The sequence below is a fragment of the Folsomia candida genome, unplaced genomic scaffold, assembly GCF_002217175.1.
Source record: "Folsomia candida strain VU population unplaced genomic scaffold, ASM221717v1 Fcan01_Sc003, whole genome shotgun sequence".
Taxonomy (NCBI): domain Eukaryota; kingdom Metazoa; phylum Arthropoda; class Collembola; order Entomobryomorpha; family Isotomidae; genus Folsomia; species Folsomia candida.
Window position 1 is genome coordinate 359,450 of NW_019091195.1, and position 21,697 is coordinate 381,146.

The 21,697-nt window shown below is 38.9% G+C and overlaps 1 protein-coding gene across 2 annotated transcripts; it reads right to left on the reverse strand.

The window, feature by feature from the left end:
* Positions 1-1,492: 1,492 nt before the first annotated feature.
* On the reverse strand, positions 1,493-21,697 carry LOC110845520 (ras-GEF domain-containing family member 1B). 2 transcript variants are annotated; one of them, XM_035849373.1, is made up of 13 exons: positions 21,568-21,697; positions 17,926-18,256; positions 14,942-15,400; positions 8,391-8,591; positions 7,523-7,672; positions 7,287-7,412; positions 4,230-4,343; positions 3,502-3,708; positions 3,018-3,161; positions 2,835-2,930; positions 2,490-2,608; positions 2,203-2,357; positions 1,493-2,088 (listed from the first exon to the last, which is right to left on the reverse strand). In XM_035849373.1, exons 2-13 carry the CDS (start codon positions 17,977-17,979, stop codon positions 1,676-1,678), a joined length of 2,238 nt encoding a protein of 745 aa, XP_035705266.1. In that variant the 5' UTR covers positions 17,980-18,256; positions 21,568-21,697; the 3' UTR covers positions 1,493-1,675. The 2 variants fall into 2 exon arrangements, with proteins under 2 accessions (XP_035705266.1, XP_035705267.1); XM_035849374.1 differs by having other exon boundaries at positions 21,555-21,697.

Below are 21,697 nucleotides of genomic sequence, written 5' to 3' on the forward strand. Positions count from 1 at the left end.
TGTCGCTTCTCTGCTGCGTATGATTAATGGTCGCTTTTAAGCCTCACGTTTCCCATTTTGTTGTGATTTTCATACATATTCATTTGCTTTTGAGTAGAACAGAGTAATTTAGTAGCGCCGAATACGTATCTATATTTCCACGAATTTTTGTAGTAACAAAAATGAAGGAATAAAATATGTAGAAAGAAAAAAATATTTAACTGAATTCGGAAAAGTGTGTACATGCGGATTCATTATTTCTGAACCGTTGTTTGGAATGTATCCACTTAATTTTTATTTTATTCGGGTTTCGTTTACGGAATAAAATCATGCCGGCGTTCGTTTATCCGCTCTGAGAATTAAGGCTGGAGGAAGAAATTTGCAACGCCTGTTTTGGATGTTTTTTTTAGATTGGGTAGGATTTTCTCTTGGGAGGCCGAATGTAAATGGAAAACTGATACATCTCATTTCTGGAGACTCAACATTCCGAGGAAATTCATTTATGCATGTACACACGTAACATGCAACCCTGTTCTTTTGGCACATATGCAAATCTGAATGTAAAGTACGAGTGAAGGGGTGAGTTCATCCATAAATTATTTGGCGAAGAATGAAATTTCGGGTTAAAACAAAAAAACCTATCAGTACAGCTTTGCTTAGCCCGAACCAGGTTTAGTAAACCCATGTTTCTCAGTAGTTTTCTATAAAATTATGTGCTACTATTTTACACTAATTTTTGCATTAACTTGCATCAATCTTTCGTACTACTAGGCTCCAAATTCTAAAAATATGTACTATCCATTGCCCTTGACTACTTCCCAGTGGGGGTCGCCTCTACAGCCCATATGGTTAATTTGTGTTCATATTTAACTTCGTATTATTTCATGAGAAAGCAGTAAGGATCTCTGGTCCAAATTTCAGCTTTCTATGTTAATTTCTAAAAATCGGTATGGGTCACCCCATAGGGTCGCTCTAGATACAAATTTTACCAATTTCATGTCATATTCTTCCATTAGGACCCACAAGCAACCTCTCCACCAAATTTCAGCTTGATATGACGATTTTGAAAAATCAGTATGGGTCACCCTCTAGGGTCCCTCAAGATGAAAATTTTTCCAACTTTAACTCATTTTTATCTATTAGGAGTCATTAGTAACCTCTGTGCCAAATTTCAGCTTTCTACGACAATTTTGAAATTTTGGTGCGTAATACCCCACCCACTCCGATGACCCCACCGGTCCAAAACTTTTCTGATTGAACCCATCTTCGAACTCGGTCGTTGCATTGCCCAGATACATGTCTGTACCAAATTTGGTCCAAATCGGTCAACTCGTTCGAGAGTTATCGAAAGACAGACGGACGGACATGACGATTACATAAGCCCTGGTTCGGGCTAAAAAGGATGAATGCCCTCTGTGCAGATGGACTTTATTTCACTGGTTAAATTTTAAGGGTACATGCGCATATGCAGCAAAAAAAAACTATTAGAACTAACGTGTTTATACAACGAGAATTGGTGAAAATGTGTGTAACAACTTTATTTTTTGACATAAGAAATATAATAACATTTATGTAGGATTTTGAAACCGCAAATATATTTACTGGTAGAAAATCTGACTAATTTTAAAATTTTAAAAATTTCTACTAATCACAGATGCATTATTTCAGCTTAAAGTACTTATATAATTTACAATCGTCATAAGGGAACAGGTGGCTTGGACTTGATTTGTTTAGTTACTCCACTATTCCTGTTGGTTTGGGGCAACTGATGAACTTGGACCTCACTACTGACTAAAGTACCTCCGCTCAAATTGGTACATGTGTTGTTTGGAATTACATCGGAAACTAGAGGACAAACAAAAGTCCCTTGCCCAAATTTAAATTGTAAAAGTTTGTGGATTTCACTTGGCGAGAGTCCAACCGAGTCGTCCTCATGAACACCGGAAGTGGAACCAGAACTGGTCGATGGTATTTGGAGGGACTGAAAAGAGTCGGTCAGCTCTTCTTCCTCCGGTGGAGGTGGTGGGACGGTCCGTCGTAAAGATTCCAAGATTGCTTCCTCCTCTGGGTTGGCTGGACCCTCGCAGTCGAAGGACGACAACATCAACGCTGCGCAAATAAATAAGCGATCACATGACTTGAAGCGATCTTTTATAAATATTCTCTTATCTACCTAAATACGCATGCATATTAATAAGAAAAGTGAGACCAACTTTCCCTTACCCGACTCGGTGAAAGCAGGCAGAGTTTGTATCACATGTTGCAAATTAGCCACCTTGTTCAGCTCGTCCGCCTTGTGCTCCTGCCATCTCATCACTTCGCTCAGCTTGGTGCCCAGCTGGAGAAAGTTGGAGAAAGCGAGGTGGCCGTTTGGCAGTCTGGACAGAGAATGTAAAATGTGATGAGGCGGTGAAAAGTCGATGGGTGGAGGTTAGTGTGGGGAGAGAGAAAGGAGGGAGGGAAAATTAATCTCCGGAAGAAAATTGCTGACTCGCAATCATCGCGCATACCTTGATGCAGCTGCTTCTTTAAGGAAAAAGAGATCTTTGATGAGAAGAGAGAAGAATGGCAGCACCATAAACGACGAAGACGACCCACTTACTCCGGCCTCATCTACTGCACCTTCAGCCTGAGAACAAAAAACAAGAAAATGAGAATGTCCATCAATCACATAGATCACCGGGTACAACTATACTCAAACTACTCTAAATCCGAGAATTCTGCCACACTGACGAGTGAAAGATAATGATACGGTGAAAACTTTTTATTTCATCTAAATATTTCCACCTGCCGGACAAAAAGTAGCAAAAGAAAGGAGGACCTGGACAATGATATGTATGACGAACTCAACGTACCTTGCTAAGTCTGGAACGATAACTGAAAAAGTTGTCGGATGGGTCGAAGCATGATTCTAGAGCGGATAGATCTTCTTGTCCCGCGAATTTGGACCACTGCACGAGAAGTGAATAAATTAATGAGATTTGCGAAAGTAGTTTTTAGTGGAGGGGTGGTTTCTGAGATAAGAAGCGCCTACTCACCGACTTTGCTAGACGACGGACGGGGTTAGAGTTGATTGCGGTGAAAACGGCAATCGCAGAGTTGTAATTGCCCAAAGTGACGGAATCTGACCCCACTTTCGCCCAAAACTCCATGACACGAACTCGCTCTTTCTTTCGAGTGATCTGCGTAGACAATGGCAAAGTATTTGTAATTAAGATGACGAAAAGTAATAGATACATGGGGCAGCCATGGACATATAACTTATAACTTAAAATTATGACGTATAACTTAACTTATAATTATAAATATACGTCGTCTTATGGAGTTTCTATGACTTATAACTTATAAAATAAGTCATACGTCATAATTTTAAGTTATAAGTTATATGTCCATGGCTGCCCCATGTATCTAATATCATTGAGTTTTGAAGATTTGTCTTATGATTTTTGTATGCTTCTTGAGTAAAGTGGACCAACTTCTTATTTTTAAAATCACTTATTTATGAATAGCTTTTATAAATACCTTGCAAATATCCGTGGCGACGCAGAGATTTAGGCGATGAAACCAATCTACGTAAGATTCCAGTCGAGATTTCTTCGATTTGTTTCCTGGTCTACCTGCGTTGCCTCCGTGAGCATTTACGATGGGACTTGGCGTACCCCCAGTCGTGTTGGAATTTGATGTGGTCGTAGAATTGGATGGTGGTGAGCAGCTTTCCTTGATGAATGCCTAGATTTGAGGTGCAAGTAAACTTTCCTTAATCTGATTAACCAAACCGTGCAATCATAATCCAATTTATATTCTTTAATTAGAGTAAAATAATTACAAAAGTTGTGTAGTTTGGTATATTTTGAGAATATGTTCTTTCTTGGGATTTGCCAGGTTTATCTTGTTTCCTAATACTTATTTACAGAAAAGATTGGCTGGTTTGTTATCTACTCTGTGTGCAAATGGATATTTATACAAGCTTGTCGTAATCCATACAAATGTAAACTTTTCTCAATAAACGAGTTAGTTCGTTCTTGTCTTGTGGGACTAATTCGCAATTTCTGCAGTCATTCAAGTGGCAAACGACCCTCTCGAATTCGGGTCACGATTTCTAACTAATTCTCATATTCTCTAGCCTATGTTTGTATTTCTTATGGTTAAGGAACACTTCAGCATTCACACATGGAGATTTTCATCAGTACACACATTTGACATTAAAAGGCACTAGTATTTAGGTCTAATTACACTATTTACAAAATTACCTGTATAAATTCCTGCACCCCAATGAAGGAAAATCGTTCCAACTCGACCAACGCCAAGTGTTCCGCTATGACACGTGGACTGGAGTAGAATTTCACTAATTTAGACTCCTCTTCCTGAAACGAATCAAATGATAAAGGACAATATGTAATAATATCTCTTGTCATCACATCAAAGTAAATTACTCGTGGCGTCGAGATGGTATCAGAACTAGTGGTCTAAATGATTCAGTGTAATTACTGAGACAGAGGCGAGCAGACAGGTTCCGTCGATCTACGGAAGGGAAGAAGTTAATTCAAGTCAGCCTGTATTCAGGTCACGTTGGAAAGCCAAACCAAGGTGAAAGTGGAAGATACGGATGCTTCAAGGAAAACCTAGATTGAGTGAGACACGGAAATTGCTACTTTGGTTCGGATTTCGTCTCTCAAACTGCTCAACCTGAACAAGATCTCCGGTTTTATTGGATACATGGGAACATGCAATTTCGAAAATACCTACAAAACAACTTGAAATTTTCTGGACTAAAACCTAATTTTTTCTGTAAAAAAGTGGTAAAATTTAATAAATTGTACCACAGTTGTGTAGCCATTTAGGAGTATGAAAGTCACTCTATACGTACAACAATGCCCATTGTTTCTAGGTACCATCTCTTTATATTTATACCCACTTCCGTTGTGGGTATATCCGTAGATTGGGGAGTTTAGTTAGTCAGTATCGTCACGTTTTCTTGAGCCAACATCTCATCCTCTCGTCACAACACCCACACCCGGCTGGTTAGTCTGCTCTCTCACTTCAACTCCCTAACTCGTCACTCACAACTCAACTTTCTCCAAGAAACCCGAATTTGAAATGAGAGCAAATCAGCAAGAGAAAGTACGAAAGCGAAAGAAACTTGCTCCTCGAGAGTAGCTCTTACAGTGAAAATCTTACGCTGGAAAGGAACATCTTCACAAACCCTGCCAATCAATCAAATTCGTATTGTACGTAGAAACTTGATGGGTTTGGTAAAATGAAGAAATTCGTCTCTCCGAAGCAGAGATCAACGAAATTATGTATAAACTTTAGCTACGCTCATTTTCAGACAAATGTAAAATAGTTGGAAGAATAGAAGACCCGTTCTTGTCAAGTTATTTTTCCATTGCTACTTGAATTATCCTAATGAACTCATATATTTGTATCTGTTTGTATGGTATGCTAATTCGTGTGATTATGTAATATTAGCATACCTATATTTAAGTATTAATGTAAATTTTAAGCTAGTTGGATTAAGTCTCAGTCAAACTAACTGAAAGTTTACATGGAAATGTGACAAAACTAAATCTAGATATGAAAATTACGGAATAAAAATAGGCATAGTGTGGTCACCCGAATTTGTGCTTTCACCTAAGAAGGAATCAAGAATGTCGGAACATCGCAATCCCAAGCAGCATTTGAATGCTAAACTTAAGTAGAACAAATTTTTAAAATCAAAAATGACCATAATGAATGACCCACATTTTCACTGTCTTCTTCCTTAACTAGCCCCACTTGACTGTTCCTTTGTGTTTTTTCTTCTTTCCACTGGCACCAGTCCATTTCTTGACTGTGACAATGGCCTGCGTAAATTCTGCTGCTATTAGCTCTATATATTTCCAATTTAGGGAAACATGCAAAATAAATGTACGACTATCCGGTGAATTTCTTCGTTCAGTAAAGATCTCCCTATTTCTTATTAAAATTTATTATTGGAAAGTGTGCAGAGTTATTAAATGATCGGACACGCCGCACACTGTGTCCTAGAAAATTGCAGGCAATCCAAAAGAAAAATATATATCATTTTAAGTCCTTATTCATGTCTTTGGATCCTCTTTTTTCTCAATTTTCTCGTTTTCGTTTAATGTCACTCATTCATTTGTGTTTATTTTGTTGAACGAAATCCAATTCGACTTTCTTCACTAGTTGGGCTCTTTTCCCTGCAAGAAGAACGGGATGCAGAGAATAGGACAAGAGAGTGACGGCTGATTCTGCGGTGAAAAATGGGCCTGGCAAAAGATCTTCTTCCCTTCAGAGAAAAGGGAGAAATTCAGAACCTACTCTAATACAATATGCGTGGGATGCTGGATTGGATTCCACGACCAGTCTGTAAGTACGCTAAAATTAGAAACTTAACATAGCAAAATATTGCCCGGTATGTTCCTTAAATAAATTTCTGTTACATATCTACATTTCAGCAAAAATATAAAATTTCAACAAGTCACCAGTGAAAGGCTGGATAGTAGAAAATTTTGTATTATGTATTTTGGTAATTGAAAATGTAATATGAAAAGTATTTCCAAGTTCTAAGCTCCAAAAAGGCTTTCACTTTTCCACAGCAGTTGCCTTTATTCAATCATGGGCCATGTACTCCACGGCCCAATCGTTCCGGATCCATGGCACAAAACGCAGCTTTTTGTATCGTAGTTTCAGCAAAGTAGATATTTTCACTTTCTCTTCTCACTCCATTTCAGCAAACCAACCACGTTCGACTAGATCAAACCCAGCCACTGGAAATGTACGCTTTCTTTCTCGTGTACAAATGTATACTCGTACATAGCAAACCAGTCAAAAGGAACTAGTCGGACGAGATAGGTTTGTACTTTCATCCTCCGCAACCCCGTTTCCAATTCATCCTGGCTCTTCCTCCTGCTGGCTCCCTTCATTGAAAAAACTTTTTTGCAGATTAGTATTGGAATGTGGTGGCATTTGTGAGAATGGAAAGTTCGACAGCTTTTTGGCAACGAAGTTTTGAAGGGGGTCGTTCGTAATATCCTGCCCTCGTCACTTCCAAGCAGTAGATTAGCTTTATAAAGAGGAGAATGTGACTTTCTCCGTTTGAGCAAACTAACGAGAGAGTTAGGGTATTTAGGTCAAAGGTGAAATTGAATGGTGTTATATATTGTGAAAGGATGTGACCGAAATAGTTATGGAGGAGGTGAAATAATGAACAATATATTTGTAGCGAGATGGATATGTATTACTTCGGGGCAGGCCAGGAAATTGGTGTGCAGTGATAAAAGCATGCATGGAAATATTTAGCTTACCGCAATTGCGTGATTGGATGCCATTTGAACTTCCAAATTAATTTTGGCCAAGCTAGACTCGAACTTTTCTAGGAGGGTGAGCTTGTCGAGGAGCGAAGTGAGAAGGATGGACACTTCCGTTTTCATCTGCAGTGTGAAAATGGATACATTATTTACGTAATTGTTTTCATGGCACGAAATAAAGAACAACAGGTGCACAATTCAAAATTGGTGTATGTTTAAATTTCTACACTTACCGATGGACAGATATGAACACATTTGTGCGTGATTGCTCGAACGTTGGCCATCATCAGGCCGTTGTCGTCACGAAAATCGTACGGAAATATTTGAGTCCATTCACCCAAAATGCGGACTAAATTTGGAACAATTCGAGTCGAGTCTTCATCCTGGAAAATTTCACAAAATCAATGATAGCTAATTCATTTAGTGGCACGCTTGATTTCCTTTTAGCAATAATTTTGGATGGGCACCAGACTAATTTTATGCATCCCTACTCCCAGAATTTCTTATTACTTACTATTCATCAATTTAATACATTTCCAGTCAAATTTCAAAAAACCTTTGAGCCCTAAATTGAGTTTAGTTCAAGTTGAATGGAAGAGTAGTCGTCAGTGAATTATTAAATTTAAAACCTCAGCCGGCGAACCTGAACCCCTGACTGGCTCGTTGGCAGACTGACTGAGTGATGTCGGAATATGCCAGAGAAATAGAATAAAAAAGCTTTTAACGTAACGTCTTTGATGTGACGGTAGTGACTTTGATTCCATTTGGTAGCATGTGAGATATACAGTTTTCAGGAAATTTTGCAATTTGCTTGATGTGGTTTTCTTCTGACATCTCAAGGCAAACGCAGTATGAATTCCTCCTCCCTTTGTAGTCAGAGGGAAAAAGGGAAAGCGTGGTGAATACGTTGAAGCCAATTTGGCCAGGAAGGCGGAACATGATTTTAACGGTAACCGTTTAGGTGCATGTGGTACAAAGCTTGATGGTCGGAGTAATTATGAACTGAAGGAACGGGATGGAAAAATTTTGGTTACGTAAAATTTAAATTTTTTGCTGGATTTCACTCTCGAATAATTCCAGCAGAGAGCTGGCAGGACTTACATTCTTGTTCAGAAAGGCACGATGGAGCACAGTGGCGAGGAGTTGATGTGGACGGATGAAGATTCTGGAGCAGAGAATGAAAGCGAAAACGAACGATTTGTCGGGAAAGTGGTCTTCTGATGGCACCAAATAATCCACCAAACCCTCCAACGTCCCTGAAAGGAGATGTCCTTCGTCGAAAACAAGGTTACCCGACAGCACCTAAGACCAGAATGTTTGAATTATTTACGTTATTTTAAAAGTTAATGGTACTTTCTCTGTTTTGGTATGAAAATTTAAATTCCCGACCTCTTTTCAGCCATGGAAAACCACAAACCACACAATTTCGGAAACTTTCACGGGAAAAGCAAGTCGGTCGTGCAGGTTGGTGTTACTCCGAATAATTTGGAGTAGTTGGACTGAGCCAAAAACCGAAGAGTTTGGCAAACCGTACACGTCAATTTTGATTAGACTCTAAATCCCTTTAATTAATCCCGGGCTCATGGGACTAATTAGTTCCGAAGTTGGGGGTCCTTTCCCTCAGTCAGTCAGTATTATGTTCGTGCGGAGAAACTCGCGCTAGGCCTCGCAATTGATTCTAAACGAGGCCTAGTTATTCAATTGTCGGATACCAAGGTTAAGACCCACGCACTCAGAAATCTATGTATAGCTACGAAAAATGGCGGATTTTTTCTGTGATTACACAGCTAAATGTACTGGTTTGCTTGTTGTACTTCATTAAAGAGTGTGAATGACCAATATTTCTGATTGAGGGGTGAAATTTACAGTTCGTAAGCAAGACGGATGGAAAGTGCACGATACTTTGAACTGATAATGCCGTCAAGTTTGCTCAGATAACTTTTCCCGTGTTACATAATGCTATATTCAAGAATTTTTTGCAGTACTTTTTAGCGATGTAGGGAGGATATATTGGTGCCGGAAGTAGCGAGAACTACTTGGTCATAATAATGATTTTGTGACTTGACTTTTTATCAGAATACACGGGTCCTGTAAGAAATTCTGCATGACTTTTTGGTCGCCGTACCCCATAAATGGGGTATCCCTGGAAAAGTGAGATCAAATAGCAATACATGAAAACAGCATGCGGATATCTATCATGATATATTCTGATTTTGTCAGTTAGTCAAATACGTAATGAAATTTTGGCTTTGAAATTTATTCCACCATTCAGAATCGTACAGATATTAAATATGAAATATTGAGAGCGTGCTTCAAGTGCTTGTACTACATTTGTTTCATCAGGTGTCAGCATGAATCGACATTAGTGCCACACTACTCAATTTCTCATTAATAGTGAAAGTGTGAATCAGTAAATGAGTTCGCCTCCGATGAAAGCCCCGGCCTTCGAAGCGTTCAAACAGGAACCCGTGGAAAACACAACACAATGCAAAGACGACGAGTTCATTGTTTTTATCCGAAACTTATCAAAGACTTTGCTCGTTAATCATCTTCTGCACGAGAAGCGTCCGATCCAGAGAAGAGTTAACAATGGCTGTAGCGCGCGAGGCATCCCTTTGGCTTCGCTAGTATGTGAACAGCCCAAATGTCTGGAAATTTGGGTGTGTTTCATAAAATATTTAGTATTGCAATAGAAAACGACGGGTCGGATTTTGTAATGCTAATTTTGAGTGCAACCTTTAGATGAAATATTTTGTCAAATATCGTTCAATATTTGAATCGTTAGTATTTTCACTATTTCCTTTATTTATCGGCACTCGTGAATCCCAGGTTTAGTTAGTATTGCCACAATTACGTACTTGTATTGATTTATAAGTACACACATTAGTAGGTAGAAATCCATTCAATCCACAGCTAAGCATTTGAAAACCCCAATTACGCCTTTCGGTCCAGCTCTCCCTGTATTTCGAGAGAGACGTTTAATGCTGATGATGGACCCAATTGTAATGATAATGATGGCAATGAACACTTTGTTGTGTAGTGTAAATGCATTCCACGTTTCCATCCCAGGCTACCGAATGACATTGGATGTGCTGCGGCCTCGCCATTAGTTTGCTTGCTTGATGATGAGTTGAGTGCAGAGCTTTCTCCTGTCCCAGTGGACATTCACTCTAGTTCCACTTAATGAAGATGGTGGTCGATGGAAATACAATAACGGCCTGCCCACCAAACCTACGAGAAGAGCGGTTGTGGAAGTGAAAGTCCTGGAATAATGGACTTTCTACTTCGCTTTGCGTTTATTAATTTTCTAGAGAAAGGAAAAGAATTTGCAACAATCTCACGAGTAGCGAAATTTGAGGAACAAGAAGCCTTCATATTTTATAGCAGTGTGTGTGTAACGATATCATCCTCGGGGGAGGGAAAGCTCGACGTAAGACTTTGAGCCACTTGTTCATCTACTCGTATTTGACTTGATTTTCCTGCCTTGCTTCCTCCTTTGATAAAGTTGTAGAGGTGGTGTGGCTGGTGGGTGGGTGGGTGGGTACGCTGATGATGATGATGATACCATGCAATTTATTTCTATTTTGTCCCACGAGCAACTCTCCCTCGCCACGGATTGAATGGACTGAAGACAATGGAGTGAGAACTAATAAACGGGAACCCCACCGGGCAGCCACAACTGCTTTCTCCCCACGCACAAAGAACCTGTTTCATGGGTCTGCTTTTGATTTGGTGCTGCTGCTTGTTAACCGATTATGATATGGGCCGACCAACCAGTTCCATTCTATTGCTTACGATGAGTTGTGACTATGTTGGAATTTACTCTCGACGTGACAACGACATCCGTTGGAAAATGGGATTGCGTCGAGTCGACAAAATCACTTTCTGATGATTACAATTCTACATGAGTGCACAAAATGATTTGAAAATCGGAACTATTACATTTCCAGGGACGTTATGATAATATTTGGCACATGGGTTTAGTCGATGAAATTCATACGATCTATTTTTTTGTGGAAGGAGTTGTGCTGTTTGTCTGCATTGGGATTTGATGTACATAGTCTCAACTTAAAAAGTGATAGTAAAGTAGACGACCATATTAGGTTAGTTTTAAGGAATTTCAAAATTATTTTTATTCCATTGAAAAGCCAGTTAAATTTCACGTAGAAAACATGTATTAAACTTGAAAATATATTCCTCCTGTGACCATGAAGAATTGGTCACGTAAGAGAAAGCTCCATCAAAAATACGCACGGAATTAATGGACAAAGTGTATCATTCCCAGGTCAGAAATTTTTTTGTGACCCTGACGCATATATGGGGCTCAGAACAGACCTTCTCCTCAATTTTAATCAATATTTGGTGGTAAAGTTGTCTGCGGTTCGAAAATTCCAGGGTCAAACCTAAAGTGCAAATGAAATCAGAAATATGGATTTTAATCCAGTTTTTCACGAATTTCGATGTAAATGTTACTGTGGACCCCTTAACAAAGGTCGGTGGCTTTTCACCCAATGTGGACTAGTTGAGGGGGTGTTCCATCTTCACCAGGACGTTTATCAAATATTTTTTTAAACTATCTCCTCTCCTTAATCAAGGAAATTGGGCTGTTTTTGCTCAATTCCGCCGATTCCCGCCAAAACCATGAACGGAGTTTGATAAGATGACATTTTGACCTCTATTTTGTTATAAGCTAACCCTTAGAATATTTGGCATAAAACGTATTAGTTTTTTTGCTGAAATATGTTTCGGTCGTAAAGAAATTATCATCGGTAAACGGGTTAGTTTTTTTGGTTTTTTTACCGTACCGTTTGGGGAGGGAGGTCGATTTTTGTACCCTTGCTTTGGCCTGGGAAATTTATGTGACGCTTTCTAATCCAAAAGACCATCATCTTAGGGTCACTTTCCAGTGCTAATCTGATCTCTAAAGTTGAAAGGTCATTTGTATGGCCAAAGTCTTTGGCGTCAGACGGAGATTTTGTGCTATTCTGGCGTTTAAAGCTTTGGACATCACTGAAGTCCTCCATGACCTTGGACATCCGGAACTTTTATGTCATAGATAGACACTGTCTCTGGGATTACTTTAATAGTTTGGGCAACCAGATCGTAGTTGTACTTGGGTTGCTACACTTCACCAAACATTGTGCATTTTTTTCTCGTGCAAAAAGTGAAAAATTATTGCCGCGCGCGTGTAGCTAAGCTTCTCCTACTTTTGACCTAGTGATGTCAAGTAAAAGCGGTCAACACCAATGATAGGCACTGAATGTATGCACAAACCGCAATTGACCTTTTAATTTTATGTTGACCGGTTAAAAAACTACGCTCTACTATCACTTCTTATGGTAAGACTATGTATTTAGTATATGGATAGCTACACATGAATGTGCAGCAAATTGGTGGTGCGTTATGATGTATGCCGTACAGAAAAGTTGAAGCACGTCAGAATGTCAAATTAGTGAAATTTATCTGTCAATTGGGGTTTAACATGTTGATACCCTTTCACTTTCGTTGGAGAAAAGTATTTTGCAGTATACTGCATCTGCACATGACAGCATTATAGGTATTTAACTTTTGTGGTTGGCAGGTTCACAACATGTGCACGTGCGATTTCCGGGCTGGATTTGACAAGGTAGATTCTTATATTTTTTACAACCTTTTTGCCTCTGAAAGTGTATCGATTCTATTTAACGTATTCTGTAAATGTGCGTCGCCTTACGCACACTTCCTCCCTTCGCATATTAGTCTAGATGACTAATGCAGTCTTCCCTATTTTGCTGGGTAGCGGAGACGAACAATAAATCAAAAGCTGACAAGGTGAGAACAAAAAAATCAGAAAATTATACCGTCTCGAGTGTGTATTGTGTAAATGCCGTGCTTTGTTCAACAAGTCAAAATTTCTGTCGTCTGTAGTCCCTGTAGTCATTTATTGGATGTCAAATAATGCGTCTGCGAGACGATGCTCTCTGTCTGAGTCTCGACTTTATCACAAATTCATTTTGTAATCCAACACCTAAAATCCACAGGGAGTTGTGCAGGAAATGAAGGTGTCAGACATTTCAGATCGTATTAGTCTTAAAACGAGAGCGGGGATGGTGTCGCCGGCAGTTGAGATTCACCTGGCACTTACGTAATAGCATTATTTTGTGCAAGTCCTGAGAGATTAGGGACCGTCACTATTTTATGTACTCATCTTCACTCAGTGTTTAAGGAGTGGTACTTGAGCGTGAAGTAATGTTTCTCGTGCTTTTCGTGAAGCTTTTCTTCAAGGAAAATGAGCTGTAAAAGTCGATCCGATTTATTCAATTCTGTTCACACCTGCATACTCTTATACAACAAGGAGCTCAATAAACTTGCAAAATTTCCACTATTGTCGAGTTGATTATTTATTTTGCACCTTTGTTATCGCGTCCTTCTGCTTTCTTTCAGCAGGAGACAGGAGAGTCTGCTTTATTTATGCTAAATGTGACAAAGAAAATCTCCTGCAGCATCTTCAAATCATAAAGTACAAGAATCTGATCATTCTCTCGCACGTTATAAATTTATGATGTTTTTGTAGATAGGTAACCGTGCATATCTATAAGGCTGTCATTAGGTTAAGTATCTATGCATATGAAAATATGTAAATATGTAGTAGACTAATCCTAAGTATTTAATTATGGGAAAAGTCACCATATAAATTCCTCATTCATATTACGAGAGAGGTAATTATCATCGCGTTGAATTATCGTCGCGACAATTCTGTCGGTGCAAAACTTCTTTCTTTGCTCCCAACCAGCCACGCATATAATCACTCACGAAGCAGAAAGCGTGAAGAGAACTGAGCTCCTGCATATAATACGCGTCTGAGGGGGATTATATGACACAGGCCGAATTTGTTCCCCGGATTTGGAGGAAAACAAAGTCTTCGTCGTGGAATGAAGTTGGCTTTCTATCCAAACTAGCAAACAAGCCATTACAATGATCTGATACTCGTCTCTAAGAGAAAGTTTTGGATTAGAGCCTGGGGACGAAATGACTATAAAGGGTCTGAAATTTTAGGTTGGGTCGCATATTCAGAAATATTTTTAAAAAGTACATTTTTCTTTGAAAACAAGAACCTGCTATGCAAGAGAAACGCTGTTTGCAAAGTTTTCCTCTTGCGAAGCACGTTTACGTCAATAACTTTTGCCTTTGTCGTGAAAAAATTCGTACGCACTAGTCAATAAAACCGCCTTTGTTAGTAAATTAAGATAAGTGGAGTTGGAGTTTGATATCCAATTTCATTATATGTTTTTGAAGAGGAATAAACCTTAGGCTTTCTTGAATAAAGAAACGGTGGCGTCTCCCCTCATCTCATTATTTCATCCTTGTTCTCATCGCGTAGTTTCCGCTTTTTCCTCGTCTCATATCACTTTTACTTTTCTCATCAACTCAAAAAACTTCTCACCCTCTCGACCGACGAGTTATCTTGTTACCCTACCGGCTTCTTTTACCAAGGAAAGAAAACTGTCAAATTTCTCTGGAGCAAGAACAACTGAAGAGTTCATAAATTAGGGGGCAGATGATATCTTACCGATTAAAACTTTATGGTTATAGGAAAATCGAGAATAAGCTTCCAGCCATAAAACCCACCTCAATTTGTGAAAGTTGAAATGGAGAGAAAAGAGGAGTCTTACGTGATGATTAACTGCTTTCCCGAGGTGTGAAGAGTTCTTGTGTGGATTTATCCCTCTTTCTACGCCGCTCGTGCCTGCGTCATTGGTAGGATACACCTGAGCATGCTGGAGAATACTGGGGGAAGGATTCGAACTTTTGGAACTGATACTTGGGCAGTTTTTTGTCACCGTCACTATCACACCACCACCACCACCAACACTATTTCCACCTTTACTCCCAAAACCGCCCATGACATGACACAAATTGGGGTTTTGCTGTAGTTGGGCTGAACTGATGGAGGGGGACGCGGACGATCCTCCCATGACGGACGAGGTCGAAGGTGCCCCCAAACCAGGTCCAGTCACGGAACCAATCACCACCTCGCTCACTTTGTTGCTCGCTTTCACCGGGGTGCAGATGCTTCCCACGGACGGGATCGAACCGTTGGAATTTAGTGCGATGGGGTCGCGATGAATTGTCTGCAAAAATTTAAACAATTATTTTTAATTGGATTTGTACAGCAGCAAAATTTGTATAGCGGGAAACCTCAAAGTTTATGTAAATAATACATGAATAATATTGCATAACATGCAATCGAGTCGTCTTTCTTACACCGCCCACATCCCACCCACCTCTTCCATTTGTGGACACAAGTACAAGAGCGTAAACCACATTCTGTGGTTCTAAATGGACGTTATACAAAACTGCTTTGGGTGACGACCACCATGATTGTAAATGATGTGACACGACATTATCTCCAAACGTGACACGGACGGGAGGAGTGCAGAGGAAAGTTAATAAAATTCATGCAAGACAATTTAACACAATCGACAATGGTGAAAATAAAAGAGACACCGCAGAGAAAAGGAAGAAATTGTGTTAGCATTACTCCGTCCCATCTGAAATTTCATCCTTCTCTGTGACCATCCTCGCCCGCACTTCAATCACGTTCAAAGGCGGAAACCCATTGTTTTCTATTGTATTACTGTGCGGTGAACACTTATCATGACGATATGTACGAGATGCGATGTATCTTCGTGCCAACATTTTTATGACGTCTTTAACTAAGGACTTGATAAGATGTTTCACTCTGTTGAACTTAAAAGTAGTGAACACCTACACAGAAGCAAAGAACAATAAGCAGAAAAAACAGACGAAAACAGTGCAAGCGGAACAAAATGAGAACTCAGATTGGGACGCAAAACTCCTGAAATAACACAAAATTCCCTTTAAACCAACAACACTGGAAAGTGGGAGCTTGTGAGAGTGTGTGTATTTTCGTGTCCCCGTTGCCCGACATGTTTTTCGATTGCCGACATGATCGGAATTTCAACGACATGGTAAACACAAAGAAATATATTATACAGCGTATTTACACTGTTTGAAGCGAACCATTGTTTCTTAATTCCCAACCTAGTTTTAAATTTGTTTGAGTCGTATTTCTCATGAGAACAGATTGGATTATTTGGACGGTAAAGAATAAAGATGAGCAAATATTAACGAGCTGCAATAGGAGCTGTCTATCTATGTAAGCTCTCCAGGTACAAAGGAAACGACTGAGGATGAGATGACACTACATACTTACACAGGCATGTATATAGGTATGTAAGTATGTATGATGTCGGAATAAAAAAAATCGATCCTTCATTGTAAAACATGGAATTCTTCACCCAATTTGCGCACTCAATTGTAGATGTGATTTTTTCGTTTACTGTGTGAAGTATAGTTGAAGAAGAAGTGCCGTGTTTTCTAAAGATTCTAACTTTTCAAAGACCAGACTCAGAAAAGTTGTTTGGATCGAGATAAAATAAATACAATCGTGTTGTTCTTAAGGATTTCTTAAGTTTTGAAGAACAACTACTGTCACTTTTGAGAAAGTATATTTAGGACAGGAACTCCGAATTGTTCATTCGACCAGGCTGCAAATTTTGAGCATCTATCTTTCAAACTCACAATCTCCGGCGTGTGTTCATATGCATCGTTTCCTTTTCAACAGAATATTTCAGAATGACGCTTGAACAATAATAAAAATTTGTCAACAACAAAACCAACAAAAGAAAACGACATGTTCTTTAATAGACAAATTATTCTTGGAAACACATTCACATTACCATTAATGTGAAAAGTGAAAGCTTTTGATTTATGAGGTTAGGATGACCACAGACCAAAATGATAAAAACTTTGAAACAGCGATACAATAGCAACTTTCATGTCTGCTAACAACCATCTCAACCCAGTCGGATCAAAAGGCAAAACTTCAGCCTGCTGGGAAATGTCCGGCGACAGGCATGAATAATTGTCCGTGTGGTGGGCAACAGCGTCCCCTCGACTTTTACCCACCCCCATCGGACCAAGACATACGAAAATATTCACGGAAATTGCATTCCCAAAAAGGTTCGTCCTTTGGTGGCTACAATTCTTCAGGGAGTGTGAACCTTGACAATAAATTATTGCAACGGACAACCCGATGACTTTCTCTTTGCAGGTTGCAGATAGGAATTGTTGGTGAAAACGGGTGTCGGTTTGTAGAATGGAGATGAGCTGCTGACTCGTAGGAAAAGGATAAGCAACCGCGTCTCCCATAAACAACCAGCAGTGGCACTTATCCCTTCTTAGCCCTCATAAAATCTCAATCCAACTCCGCAATTCCAAATCCTAACGACTTTCACACTGCGTACGCGAAGCCGAGCAGCAAATGCAGCATTGCACGCTGAGAAACAAGTTTAATGTGTATATTCAAAGAGGTCCTTTTTTTGTGAGAAGGGGACAGCTAAAACTGCCAAGTCGTACTGGTGATCATGGGGCGCAGAGAGAAATGAAAAGCTGAATTAAATTTGTAAAGCTGTGTGTGTGTAACGTCCTCAACTTTTTAGAATTGTACTGTACAAGATTTTTTAATATCTAAGAGTGGAGAAAGTTCTCATTGCCACATTTCAAGATGCAGAATAAGTAACAACAAAAATGTGGAAAACAATGCACAATTTTTAAATTAGTATATTCTTACCCTGTTCTTCTTGGAGCTTTTTTGAATTTTCCGGACATAATAATAAATTGCCATCGTGTTTGTCGTCCACGCGGAGAGTATTAAGTTTCGAGAAAATTTCACGACGCCCACAACGACAAGAAAAACTTTCACTTCAGCCCATAATTATGTTCAAGTGTGTTTATGTATAACTCAACTTTGTTATATTATTCAGTAGTTTTGACTGGAATTATTTTTTGATGCGAAACTCAACTTTGTTACTTGGCCGAAACTTAATTAGTCGAATAAGTTGATACTGCACAGGAATTCAGTAGTTGGCATCTTGATTAATGCTGCAGCTTATGAGGACCATCTGCAAAAAATATGAATAACAACAATTATTCGCGAAATGTAGGTATGTAAGGGTGTGTGCGACTCTAATTCAATATTCTACACAGGAAATCATCACTTATCCTTTCTTCTGCTGACATTTGTCTCAAAAATGAAATAGGACGCAATTAAAATTCCCCACAGGGCAATAAAGCAATAATACATTCAAGAAATGGGCATTTATTTTTATTGCTTGGGACATAAAGTAAACAACTAATGGTTATAATGAGTCCCTCGTCTCTGCAATAAATTTGTGAGATGTTTTGGGAGAAAATCAGAACTGAGTGCTCGTAATAGTCGGAGAAAGCAATTTGGTTTCCGTGATCGGGTCAGGTCCCAATAAAATTACCCAGTTTCTTCACAAACTAAGAGGAATTGAACTCTTTGAAGATCAAATTGAAGAAAATCTAAGCCCAAGGGGATCATATTATGAAAATAGTTCAAGTTTTGCCAAACTTTGGGGAAATCATAATTTGCAATTACTCGGATAATTTCATAATTTTGTAGTTTGATCGTTTTTTTTAATTTTCTAAAAATTCATATCATGGGCAGATTTGAAAATTTTGAATCCTAGTAATGCAGACATAGTGGCATGCTATTTTTTTCTCAAAAAATTGTGTAGTATAATTTTCCACAAGACCTTCCTTCACAAAGTTCTGACTTCCTCCTGAATATTTTGAGGTTGAGTGAAATCGACCTCGATATCAACATAACTTTCACATTTTGTTTGCTTGGAGCATATCAAACTTGAGCCAAAGAAAAAGGCATCCTTTTCGTGGGGAAGAGGGAGTGGATTTATTTTGTAGTGTGACATGTGTCAGGGCATTAGTCAGCCACTTGGCCAGCATTGACTCCAGAATAAAGTGGAAAATGCGTCAACTCCAGCTCCACAGCTCTCTCAAACTCAAAACGATTATTATGTGAATCTGAAGTGACGCGAACAACAAAAGATGGACGAAAGAGAAAGAACGTGTGTCTGCCAACTAGATATTTCGCGTTCCACGTGCATTCGCAATACACACGGTGTCATTAAACTAATATTTGCTTTGTGAACAATAATGGTTCATCTTTTCCACCTTGCGTAACGTTATGCACATCTCTCTCTGTATCTCTGGATATGCTTTATTTCTCCGAAATTTAACTCGTCTGCATGCACTACGGAATGATGATGAGGATGAAAAGTTGTCCCGATTTTGCATGGATTTACTCACTTTCTCCACCAAAGTGAAAGCACCCCCGAAAATCTAACCACACAAAGCTACACGCAGAGACAAGGCTCTCAATGTTACTGCAATATTATGTCTCCACTCAACTAACGCATACTCGACCATTTTCATAGTAAAAACTTTATCCTCTCGTATGCTCGTGTCGGAGAGAAAAATGAGACTTGCTGCAGTAAATGTCGCTGAAAATTTATTACCAGAAACAAAGTATATATCTAAATAAAAATAGACATTTTCAGAATTTTATGCATGACGATGCATTGGAAAAGTTTGACAAAGTACTTCTGTACTGCACAGATGCGAGATTGATACAATTACTGGTGGGAAGCTCCATTGAGTGGCACTATGATTCAATACAAAGATAATTAAATGAAAGAGATGCCATTAACATGACTGTCTTTTAGGCACTTTAATTAGTCACTAGGTAAAATATGTAGAGGAACTATGATTATTAGTATGGTTTCGTGGCTTTTCTACTCGCTTTTATGGTGGGAGAAAATTAATTTTCCTCAATGAAAGAAACATTGCATTTAGTTATCAAATCGCTAAAATAGCTGAAAAGCTATTTATATCTAGTCCCTCAATATGACTGGTAATTAGTGGTCATTTTTATAGAATGGATGAAAAAAGTCACTTCAAAGGATGGTTTCTTTTTTAATTTTCACTCAAGACTACTTAACGGATATTCCTGCAAGGTTTTTCTGACGTTCCTTAATGTGCTGTACACACATTTGACACGAACACAGCCACCGGTGCACTTCATGTAATTGAAAGCTTTGTGGTTCGTGGTGCTGGAGATGGGAATTAGTCAACGCCAAAAACGGTGGGTAGCGGACCGAAGTTCTTGAAGAAACTTGCACAAGAAAGCAGTCTCGGAGAAAGATGAAGAAGCACAAGAGATGATAAAACGGCCTGTGGCAATGCACTACATCAACCACCCGCAAAACCTCACCACACAATTTTGTGTGTATGTATGTATACGTAACTGGTGGTGTTGGCGAGTGCATAATCTGCATAACCCGCATCAAATGTAACAGGAAGAACTTAAGAGAAAAATTCTACTCTGTACGAAACTTTTTGAAATACTATACTCTCAAAAAGTTATACGGATTTCTTTCTTTTTTTTACAGAAAATGTAGGAACTCTCATATTTTTGGGAAGTGTTAACACTCGGAATTTCATCGTCCTGTGTTCCTCTAACCTAACATGGGCTCACATGTTTTTTTACTTAGCACTTTCATCAACGCAGAGTTTGGCACGGCCATGACCATATGCAAATTTTGAAAAAAACACATAAATTACTCCAACATGCACTGCTGACTAAGATCGAATACACTCGGCTGAGTTTTAATTTATTTTAGCCCTACATACAAACACAGAATGCTATTCACTTCAAATGGTGCAGATAGTGTCAAGCTACGCAAGGACAATGGAATCGCTTAGAACTGGAGTATTTAAAGAAAGAAAGGAGAAAAAGAAATCAAATAAATGACCATTGTTTACTTTCTCAGAGTATTTTACGACGGTCGTACATACGACGACCGTCGTAGCCACATTGAAAATAAAGAGTGTATGTAGCAGACGTATGTATGTACATACGTACATAATTGCATTTCCTCACCGGAAACTTTTGCACCTTTTACTGCCGTCGAATGATTTACAGCTCAAGTTGTGGGGAAGTATTTAAACAAAAGTTTCAATTAAATTTGGACCTATATATGAGAGAAACTTGGTTGAGGTAATAAAGAAAATTAAAAGTGGGAAGAGTGAGAAAATATGTAATGAGATTTAGTGCGTTCACTTAAATCTAAGTAAGACTTGAGAGTGAATTTTAAACATTTTTCTTAAACAGGGTCAAATCAAATAGAGTTAAATATTTAAATAATACTACATATTTTCATTAAATATTTTTTTAAATATGTAAAGTAAAAAATTATCTGGTCCTATTCTTTTCGACACTTTCACTATTTTCTCTAAGCTACATAAAAATAGCGACAATTTCTTCACTTGCGTTTGACAAAGATTATGCATGCAAATTTAGTTATCATATGCACGCACCGATAAGTGTTACCTTTTTATGCTTCACTTTAAAGCCTGATGAAACAACGTATCACTTCACGGTCCAAATAACCCACAGAGAAGAATAATTCATGCTCCGTAACTGCGGGTCTGGCTGATGCGTCTCAGTCCACTAACTTTCA

Bases quoted from the DNA above. Each gene is read 5' to 3' on its own strand.
- LOC110845520 (XM_035849373.1), bottom strand. From the start codon at position 17,979: ATGGCAATTTATTATTATGTCCGGAAAATTCAAAAAAGCTCCAAGAAG. The intron at 7,413-7,522 runs GTAAGTGTAGAA...TTCACACTGCAG, and splicing joins GTGTTCATATCTGTCCATCG to ATGAAAACGGAAGTGTCCAT. The intron at 4,344-7,286 runs GTAAGCTAAATA...GATTCGTTTCAG, and splicing joins CATCCAATCACGCAATTGCG to GAAGAGGAGTCTAAATTAGT.